Source organism: Ovis aries, chromosome 17 (genome assembly GCF_016772045.2).
Source record: "Ovis aries strain OAR_USU_Benz2616 breed Rambouillet chromosome 17, ARS-UI_Ramb_v3.0, whole genome shotgun sequence".
NCBI classification, from domain to species: Eukaryota; Metazoa; Chordata; class Mammalia; order Artiodactyla; family Bovidae; genus Ovis; species Ovis aries.
Genome location: NC_056070.1, coordinates 52,595,156 through 52,605,538, shown reverse-complemented (window position 1 = coordinate 52,605,538; position 10,383 = coordinate 52,595,156). Strand labels below are relative to the sequence as shown.

Sequence of the window (10,383 nt, the reverse complement as noted above, 5' to 3'; positions counted from 1 at the left end):
AGCACATCCTGGAAAAGATAAACTATGGAGGAACTTCCCTAGCAGTCTAGTTGTTACAGTTCCGCTCTTCCACTGTAGGGGCACGGGTTTGATGCCTGGTGGGGACCTGGGATCCTGCATGCCTTGTGGTGAAGCCAAAAAAAAACCTATGGAGACAGTAAAAGGATCAGTGGTTGCCAGGGGTCAAGAGAGGGTGGGGAAGACGTCCCTGGTGGCACAGTAGATTAGAATCTGCCTGCCAGTGCAGGGGACACAGGTTGGATCCCTGGTCCAGGAAGATTCCACGTGCTGCGAGAACAACTAAACAAGTGCACCACTACTACGGAAGCTTTCGTGCTTGCTCTAGCACCTCTGTGCTGCCACCACTGAAGCCCGAGGGCCTGCGCTCTACAACAGGAGAGGCCACCACCATGAGAAGCCTGCTACAACACAGAGTGGCCCCTGCCCGCCACAACTGGAAAAAGCCCAAACAGCAACAAAGACCTGGTGCAGCCAAAAAAAATACATAGAAATTTAAAATGACAGTAATTTAAAAGAAGAGAGGAAGAGGGGATGAACGAACGGGCAGAGCATAGAGGATTTTTAGGGCATTGAAACTATTCCATATGACACCATAATAGTAGATATGTGACTATATACATTATCAACAACCATAGAATATGCAACTCCAAGAGTGAACCCTAATGTAAATGAAGTACCTTGGGTGGTAATGACATGCCCATGTGACATCGATTGTTGATGGTGGGGGGAGGCTCTGTGTGGGAGGCAGCAGGGAACACGTGGTGAATCTCTAGACTTTCCACTCTATTTTGCTGTGAACCTAAAACTGCTCTGAAGAAATGAAGTATATTAAAAAATGGTTAAGAAGCCAATGTTACATTATATATATTTTAACCACAATAAAAACTGTTCATTATAGCTTCATCCATGACATCCCCAAACTGGAAGCAATGCAAATGCCCATCAGCTGTAGGAGGTACAATGAATGGTGGAGGAGGGCACCTGGGGGAATACTATGCAGCTACAAAAAGCATAAGCCGCTGCTGCATACAACACTGATGAATCTTAAGATCATAATGCTGGGGGTGGGGGAGAGATAAATTAGGAGTTTGGGATTAGCAGATATAAACTACTATATAAAAAAACAGATCAACAACAAGATCCTATTGTATAGCACAGGGAACTAAATTCAACATCCTATAATAAACTATAGTGGGAAAGAATTATGAAAAAGAATATGCATATATGTATAACTGAGTCACTTTTCTGTACATCAGAAGCAAGCTAACAACACTGTAAATAAACTGCACTTCAATTAAAAAAAAATAATGCCAAGCGAAAGAAGCGGAATACAAAACAGCACATACTACATGATTTTATCTGTACTGAATTCAAGAACAGGCAAAACTGATCTTTGCTCTTAGAAGTCAGAGTAGTGACTACCCTTGGGATGGCCAGTCACTGATGGGGGATATGTGGTGGTGGTGGGGCTGGGATGTTCTGTTTTTGGATCTGGGTGCTGGTTATGTGGGTGTATCTAGTTTATGAAAATTCACCAAACTGGACACCTACGATTATTGCCCTTTTGTACATGTGTGCTGTCAGTTCAAATGAATATGTACAGACGTATATACATGCATGCATGCTGCTGCTGCTGCTGCTAAGTCGCTTCCGTTGTGTCCAACTCTGTGTGACCCCATAGACGGCAGCCCACCAGGTTCCCCCGTCCCTGGGATTCTCCAGGCAAGAACACTGGAGTGGGTCGCCATTTCCTTCTCCAATGCATGAAAGTGAAAAGTGAAAGGGAAGTCTCTCAGTTGTGTCCGACTCTTCGCGACCCCATGGGACTGCAGCCTACCAGGCTCCTCTGTCTGTGGGATTTTCCAGGCAAGAGTACTGGAGTGGGGTGCCATCGCCTTCTCCAATATACATGCATACAAAATACATATATACATATACACACGTGCACACATACACATCACTCTGGAATCCAAAGGATGGGTGTTCTCCTTTTTTTGGCCATGCTGCGAGGCTTGTGGCATTTTAGTTCCCTGACCAGGGATTGAACCCTGTGAGAGTGCAGAGTCCTAACCACTAGACCACCAGAGAATTCCCCAGTTGGATGTTCTAATTCTGCTTCTGCATCCACTAGGTTTATGTCCCTAGGCAGGACCCTGAACCTCACTGAGCCTCTGTTTCCTCATCTGTAAAATGGGGAAAGGGGCTTCCCTGGTGGGTCAGTGCTAAAGAATCTACTTGCCAATGCAGGAGACCTGGGCTCAATCTTCTGGGTCAGGAAGATCCCCTGAAGAAGGAAATGGTAACTCACTCCAGTGTTCTTGCCTGGAAATCCCAAGGACAGAGAAGTCTGGCGGGTTACAGTCCATGGGGTCACAAAAGAGTTGGACACGACTGAGCGACTAAACAACAAAATTAAGGATAATAATATCTCACAAGGTCGACAGAAGTCCAAGTGAGTGCTGGCTGTGAGCACAGTGATTTGGTGCTTACTGTTATTATTCTGGCTGTGGTTCCCTCTGGTGACGGAGCCCACGTTGGAGCAGAGTGGGGCTGGGGATGCCATTTCCAGGGCAGAGGCGGGGCACAGGGAGGGCCAGTCTCAACTGAGAAGCAGAACACACTCATCTTGCAAAAACAGCCATAAAAGGAGTACCCTAACAAGTGAGCTGGCCGGGGTTGGGGGCTGCACATGCAGGCCTGTGTGGTGGCTGCCTGGGCAGCCGGTCTGCCCTGGGCCTGAGGAGGTGAGAGGGGGATAGGAAGGTGCTGAGAAGGGGAATGAATAAAGACCTGGGGAAATAGATCCTTTCCTGGAGAGCAGGGCCCTTCACTATCGCTGGGCAATCAAGATGGCTGTAAAACTTTAATCACCTGCTCAGGCCCCACAGCTCTGGGCTGGGGCGTGGGGTCCTTGAGGGGCAAGCAGGCCCCTGACAGTTATTCTGCTCCCTGGGGAAGCCTGGTAGCTTTGGGAGTCCCAGGTCTGGGCCCCAGAATCTCCGAGGTGCAAAGACCTGGCTTTCATACCCAAGAAGGCACCTTTAGGAAGGATCCCAGCAGGGTCAGACTTGGGTTCCCTGCCAGACTGCCCCACACATGAGCTGTGTGACCTTGCGTGGGTCACTCAACCTCTCTGAGCCTCATTTTCCACATCTGTCAGATGGGGATAGCTCCTACCTCAAGTTCCTACCTTGTTGTGAGGACTAAACAGCTTCCCTTTGTACATAGAATAAAATCCAAAATGGTACCAGTGGCCCAAAGATTTGGTCCAAATACAACCCTGGCCCTGTTCCCTATGACTCGCCCTCTTGTAGGCTTTTTTCTGTTCTTCAGGCACTCCAAGCTCAGCCCACTGCAAGGCCTTTGGGTTTACTGGGTTTATTAATATAAGTGTGTGATTGTGACTGTAATGTGGAATGTTGCGTGCACATAAAGGAGGGAGTGTTGGCGGTATGTGTGAGGGTGTGTGCACGTGTGATTTTGTGTGCATGTGTGTTAGCATGTAAGGCTGTGTTTGAGTGTGTGCAAGAGTGTGTGTGACTGTGGATGTGAGTGTGACCGTGTGAACCTGTGTGTACACAAGAGGAAAGGAAAGCAGAGTCATCAAGAAAATGCCAACAAAGGATTTCCCTGGCAGTCTGGTATTAGGTCTCCACGGTTCCACTGCAGGGAGCATGGGTTCGATCCCTGGTCAGGAACTGAGATCCTACAAGCTACACGGTAAGGTCAAAATGTTCATACTGTGGTAAACAGGGAACTCAAAGGGAAGACTGTTGGGTTCAGTCCCCATATATATATGTCCCTTACTGGGGAATGACATGGGGCAGGTCACTGCACCTCTCTGGGCTTCAGTTTCCCCATGTGTATGTGTGTTTAGTTGCTCAGTCCTGTTCGACTCTCTGTGACCCCATGGACTGTAGCCCACCAGGCTCCTCTTTTCGTGGGATTCTCAAGCCTAGAATACTGGGGTGGCCAGCCATTCCCTTCTGCAGGGCATATTCCTGACCCAGGGATCGAACCTGGGTCTCCTGAATTGCAGGTGGATTCTTCACTATGTGAGCTGACATGGAAGCCCCTTGCCCTTCTGTATCATGGTAATATAACAGTATCCAGCTCAAAGGTTTGCTGTAGGGATGAAAGGAGTTAAGGTGAGTGGTAGTAGACGTATTAGCTCAGGTCTGGTCGAGGTGGGGCTCAGCCAACAGTTGTCATCCATAGTCACTGTTTATCTGGGAAGTCTTAAAGCCCCAGAGCCTTCCTCCCCACCTCCATCCCAGCTTCATGCTGAACCGTGGAGGGAACTCTAGTGCAGGAAGTTCTACAGGTCAAGACTTCCTCCCCAGGTGTGCATCTTCGTTCTGCCAGCTTGGCAACATGACTGCCAGCCCAGCTTCTTCTCAGGGCTTTGCAGATTGGGACCTTGGGGGTGCATGGTGGATCATAATGGGGTTCCCAAGACAGAGTTATCATGTGAAATGCTGTGCTGGATGAAGCACAAGCTGGAATCAAGACTGCCAAGAGAAATATCAATAACCTCAGATATGCAGATAACACCCTTATGGCAGAAAGTGAAGAACTAAAGAGCCGCTTGATGAAAGTGAGAAAGTGAAAAAGTTGGCCTAAAACTGAACTTTCAGAAAACTAAGATCATGGCATCCAGTCCCATCACTTCATGGCAAATAGATGGGGAAACAATGGAAACAGTGAGAGAGTTTATTTGGGGGGGGGGGCTCCAAAATCACTGCAGATGGTGAGTACAGCCATGAAATTAGAAGACGCTTGCTCCTTGGAAGAAAAGCTATGACCAACATAGACAGCATATTAAAAAGCAGAGACATTACTTTGCCGACAAAGGTCCATCTAGTTAAAGCTATGGTTTTTCCAGTAGTCATATATGGATGTGAGAGTTGGACTATAAAGAAAGCTGAGCACTGAAGAACTGATGCTTTTGAACTGTGGTGTTGGAGTAGACTCTTGAGAGTCCCTTGGACAGCACGGAGATCAGTCAATCCTAAAGGAAATCAGTCCTGAAGGACTGATGCTGAAGCTGAAACTCCAATACTTGGGCCACCTGATGCGAAGAACTGACTCACTGGAAAAGGCCCTGATGCTGGGAAAGATTGAAGGCGGGAGGAGAATGGGAAGACAGAGGATGAGACGGTTGGGTGGCATCACTGACTGGATGGACATACATGAGTTTGAACAAGCTCGAGGAGTTGGTGGTGGACAGGGAAGCCTGGCGTGCTGCAGTTCATGGGGTCGCAGAGTCAGACAGGACTGAGCGACTGAACTGGAGTAAACTGAAGACAGAGTTGCGTGTACTGTGATTGGGTCTCCGCGAGGTTGCGGGGCACGCTCTATCAAACAGAAACATACTCATCTCACACTTGGCTGTGCAGAACTTGAACCTGGTTGCGCGGGCTGCGGCCACAACCGACCACACCCTATTTCTCCCCTCACACCTGAATCCTTGAGGAGAGCCACCGGAAGTCTCGCCGGACGGAGCCCTCTCTTGGAGACACTCTATGGGGCACTCCGCGGCGAATCCTAAGAAACCCGGGCGTAGGCATCGGGAGCGCCGGACAGGGACCGGGATGAATGCTAAACCCAAGCTCAGACGCACAAAACTAGAGCTCAGTTGGAGCAAAATCGGACCCCAAGGCTCCAACTCTCCTCGTGACGTCAGCTGGTCCGCTAAAAGCTCCTAGCAGAAAAAGGAGGCAGCGCGTTTAAGCCGAAGGTCTTGGAATTCCGTGAAGGTATGACTCAGGTTCACCTATCTGTAAAGAGGATGATTAATCCCCGCCTCGCGGATGGAGAAACTGTGAAGCAGCAGCCCATTAGGCTGGCGTGCTCTTAGCCGACGCTGCCAGTCTCATTCCTGCCTGGAAGTATCTTTCTGCACCGCAGACCGTTTCCTGGGGCGGAGTCTTCGTTCTTTTCTGAACATGGGAATTTAGAACGGACCCTTAGCCGCTGGTTTCAAACAGCGCCCCTGCCCAGCTGGGGGCGTACCCGGAAGTGTTCCTACGGTAGCCGGCGGGGCATTGCAACGCTTCTCACCATGGGGACCGCAGCGGCTCCCCGGCGCTTCTGCCGCTGCGCTTGCTTTTGCTCAGAGAACTTGTACGTGGCGCGCTACGGGCTGCACGTGCGCTTCCGGAGCGAACAGCAGCTGCGCCAGGACTACGAGCCCGTGAGTGGCCTCTATTGGCTCTGCGGGAAAACGAGCTGGGAGCGGTGGTGGAGGAGGGACCTCAGTCCCCGGGGTCGTTTACTTTGCCTTTGGCCCACTCAGATCGGACGAGAAGATTGACTTAACCTCTAGCTGCCTCTCTTATTTTCCACCTCAAATGGCGATCATGGTATCGCTTTAGTGAGACTGTCGTTAGAAATCAGTGAATGAACTACATGTAAAGTGCTCAGGGCAGGGCCTGGCTGAGTACTCTGTTATTAACAAGAGCCGCTGCTGTGTGCTTAACATGCTAATCACATTTCATTTTTATGATCCTGTGATCGGATCATCTTCATTTCAAGGTGGAGAAGCTGAGGCTCAGAGACCTTAAGAGACTTGCCCCAGGTCACACCATCATGCTTACTGGTTTTTCTGCTCTCAGATCCTGCGCAGCAGAGGCTGTGTCAGCCCTAAAGACTTCCAGCAGCTGTTGGGAGAGGTAACACACCCCACCCTCCACCGCCTCCTCTGCACCCAGCCCGGCCCTTCCTGTTTAGATTTGGGTCAGCAGCTTGAGGGGTCTCCCGGCCTCAGGTCTGCCAGTGTCTGATCCCAGAAGGGCTCCTTTGACCTCCCCTTACCTCCTTCCTGTCCCTACTTACCACAGCACCTGGGTGCCGGCACCAGGAAAAGAGAAAGCAGGGAAAATGCCAAGTTGTCTGCTTTGTGCTCTTTTGAGATGAGAAACTTGCACTGAAGGGGAGGAGTCACCTACTCAAGGTTTCACACCAGGTGCCACCTGGCTCCTGACTCTTCATTCTCCCCTCCACACCACTTCTGCCACTGCTGCTCGTCTCCCATGGTGGGGTGGTGTTAAGTGTCGAGAAGCTTCCTAGGACAGCCATCTGCAGCCTCTGGAACACAAGACTTAACCAGGACTCTGTTTCTCCTCCTTGGTTGGGCCTAGCTGGTGAAGGTGCAGCGATAGGTCTCAATCCAGCCAAACTGGTGCAGCCCTCAGTGGGATGGGCCCCCTTCTGGAAGGAATCCCCTTCAACTAACGGTGTAACACCTGCCATTTACCCTGGCATAGTCAGGAACATAGGAAGACTGGGCTTCCAGCTCTGGCCTTTCCTTGAGCTTCCTGAGCCTGTTTCCTCATCTGTACGATGGCCTTGGGAGGGATGGGAGGCCCCATTCTGGTAACCAGGCCCTGTGTCACCCCAGCTTGAGCAGGAGGTGGAGCGGCGGCGGCGGCTGGGGCCGGAGTCGGCTGCCAGGAAAGCCCTCATTGCCAGCTCCTACCGCCCAGCACGGCCAGAGGTCTACAACTTGCTGCAGGTACCTGGCAGGGGGCAGGTTACTGGAAGGAGGTGGAGGCATCCGGGCCTGGGGGCTGTCTGCCCCATGGCTGGTGTGTTCTGCCCCCAGGAGGCCACTTTGGCCCCCGAATTTCTGGCTGCAGCTGAATACAGTGCATCGTCAGGCGCAGACCTTAAGGGCCTTCTTCAGCGGGTGGAGACAGTGTCAGGTGAGGTCTTGGCCTGCTACTGGGCAGGACTGGGGGTGGCAGACGGGGGTCCCTTCACCCACCATATCTGCCTCTAAAAGTGAAACCAGCAGGAGTGAGAAGAGGGCTAGGATGGCACTGTCAGGAGGAGGGCATCTGTATTCACTCACTTGCACATGCATCCACCACAGGGATCAGTGATTCCGTGCTATGCACCAGGCACAAGCCAGCCTCAGACTGCGGTGACTGAAGACGTTAATGAGGGGATGGTTGAGACAAGTGTGGGCTCGGGTCAGCAAGGGATGGTGAGAGACCTGCCCCAGGGTTAGCAGGGGGGGTGGGAATGGGGAGCAGTTCCCCATCCTGAGACCTGAAGGACAGGGCAAGAGTGAAGTCTCCCAAACCTGCCAGGACCTGGAGCTGGCGGGGAGGGGTGGCCAGCCAGGATGCACATCTGAATTTGGGGGTCAGACCTCAGGGCAGGGTGAGGATCTAGGGATGAGTGGTGCGGAGGGGTCCAAGAATAGGGCACCCTTGCCGCACACGTTATGTCATTTGATCATCACAAGAGCCCATTTAATCATCACAAGGTGAGTACTCACGTCATCCCCATTCTACAGATGAGGAGACTGAGGCGGGGGGGAAGGGAAAAGGTTAGATCCCGGCTAACCAACCATTGCTCCCTCTCCCTCCACAGAGGAGAAGCGAATTTACCGGCTGCCGGTGTTCACAGCGCCCTTCTGCCAGGCCCTGCTGGAGGAGCTGGAGCACTTCGAGCAGTCAGACATGCCCAAGGGAAGACCCAACACCATGAACAACTATGGGGTGGGTGAGGCTCCACCCCGCCAGCACAAGGAGGCAGGGACCTCCGTCTGGGGAGACGTGTTCCCAGCGCAGACCTCCTCCAAGCCTTGGTCTCACCATCTGTAAGATGAAATCAGGCAGTATTATTATGAAGTTAAGCAGGTTGATGATGTCTGCACAGCACTCAGCACTGTCCTTAGTGAGGGACTCCCCCAGGGACCCAGGGACAGGCCCTACAAGCTTCCCTGCTAATTCTGAGCTCCCCCACCCCCAGGTGTTGCTACATGAGCTAGGCCTGGATGAACCGCTGGTAACACCACTGCGGGAGCGCTTCCTCCAGCCGCTGATGGCCCTGCTGTATCCAGACTGTGGCGGGGGCTGGCTAGACAGCCACCGGGCCTTTGTGGTCAAATACGCACCCGGCCAAGACCGTGAGCTAGGCTGCCACTACGATAATGCCGAGCTCACCCTCAATGTGTCCCTGGGCAAGGCCTTCACAGGGGGTGCCCTCTACTTCGGGGATCTCTTCCAGGTTAGTGTGTGTAACCCGTGGGGCTGGGCCAGAGCCACTGTGAGTACCCAGGCCTGAGTTCCACTGTCCACAGGTGCCTTCAACCCTGGCCAAGCCCTTGGAGGTGGAGCACGTGGTGGGCCAGGGCCTCCTGCACCGTGGGGGCCAGCTGCACGGGGCCCGGCCCCTGGGCACCGGTGAGCGCTGGAACCTGGTCGTCTGGCTCCGGGCCTCAGCCGTGCGCAACCGCCTCTGCCCTATGTGCTGCCGCAAGCCTGACCTGGTGGACGACGAGGGCTTCGGTGATGGCTTCACCCGCGAGGAGCCCGCCACAGTGGATGTGTGTGCCCTAACTTGAGCTTGGCCAGGGCCAGTGTGGCGGGCAAGGACAGAAATAAACACCCTGCAGCCCTCAGCACTTCTTGATTCAAGAGGACACACAGGCTTCTGGGTCATTCTTTCAGCAGACAGGCTGGCTTAGGTCAGGCTTGTAGACCAGAGCCTGAGACAGGAATTCCTGTGCATGTGGTTTAAGGAGGGAGTGCTCCAGGGAGGAGCAGGACAGGGCAGGAAGGAGCTGGATCAGGATGGTTTGACACAGCATCCAGTTTCAGCCCAATCCCACAGGGCTCTCTGGAGCATGAATTGAAGCACAGTTTGCCCCCAACAGCAGTTATTGGCTATGGGGTGTTTCAGGGTATGGAGTGGGTGAGTAACTTCCCAAACATCCACCTCCAGGGCAGCATGGTTCCCAGTGGCCAAGGAAATCTTCCAGAGCAGGGTAAAGGTGTGGGGTGTCAGCAGCAGACACCATGGCTAAGGTCGAGTGCACATGTCTTCTAAGGGGATTTGGGTGGGTCACCTCCATCTTCTGGATGGTATGGAGGGGTTACTGCAGAAAGATTAGAAGCAGGAACTTGGAGCCAGACTGCCTGGATTCAAATTCTGATTCAGCCACTTCCAGTTGTAACTGGGTAAGCCACCTGCCTCTCTCTGCCTTAGTCTTTTTTCCTGGAAAGTACCGATGTCCTAGAGCTGTTTTGAGGATCAAATGACTTCCCATTTATAAAGCAATTTACAACAGTCCTCTGGGTTTGCTGCTGTCATTACTATCAAAGAGTTTGCAACTCGGTGGCCCCAAGACTGGAGGAGGCATGCAGCGATGCTATGTTTGGGAGAGTTTTCCATGTTGAAATCTTGAGTTTGGACTCCCCTGGCAAAGTGGGAAGATCTGGAAATATCCGGCCCCAGTCCACACTGCAGAAAACAGGGAGACCAGACTCTCGAGGCCTGTGGTACACTCCCTCACAGGGGTCCCTCATAGGTTGCTGTGAACTTTCTGGTTTCTATGGACGTCTGAGT

At 52.4% G+C, this 10,383-nt stretch overlaps 1 protein-coding gene across 6 annotated transcripts; it reads left to right on the top strand.

Moving 5' to 3' along the window:
• The first annotated feature begins 5,535 nt into the window (after positions 1–5,535).
• On the top strand, positions 5,536–10,107 carry OGFOD2 (2-oxoglutarate and iron dependent oxygenase domain containing 2). 6 transcript variants are annotated; one of them, XM_004017327.5, is made up of 7 exons: positions 6,068–6,217; positions 6,639–6,695; positions 7,424–7,537; positions 7,628–7,727; positions 8,404–8,531; positions 8,785–9,042; positions 9,116–10,107. In XM_004017327.5, the coding sequence occupies exons 1-7, from the start codon at positions 6,086–6,088 to the stop codon at positions 9,377–9,379; spliced, it is 1,053 nt and encodes a 350-aa protein (XP_004017376.1). In that variant the 5' UTR covers positions 6,068–6,085; the 3' UTR covers positions 9,380–10,107. The 6 variants fall into 6 exon arrangements, with proteins under 6 accessions (XP_060257114.1, XP_004017376.1, XP_042090518.1 ...); XM_060401131.1 differs by lacking the exons at positions 6,068–6,217; positions 7,424–7,537; positions 7,628–7,727 and adding an exon at positions 5,536–5,780; XM_042234584.1 differs by lacking the exons at positions 7,424–7,537; positions 7,628–7,727.
• Positions 10,108–10,383: the final 276 nt, after the last annotated feature.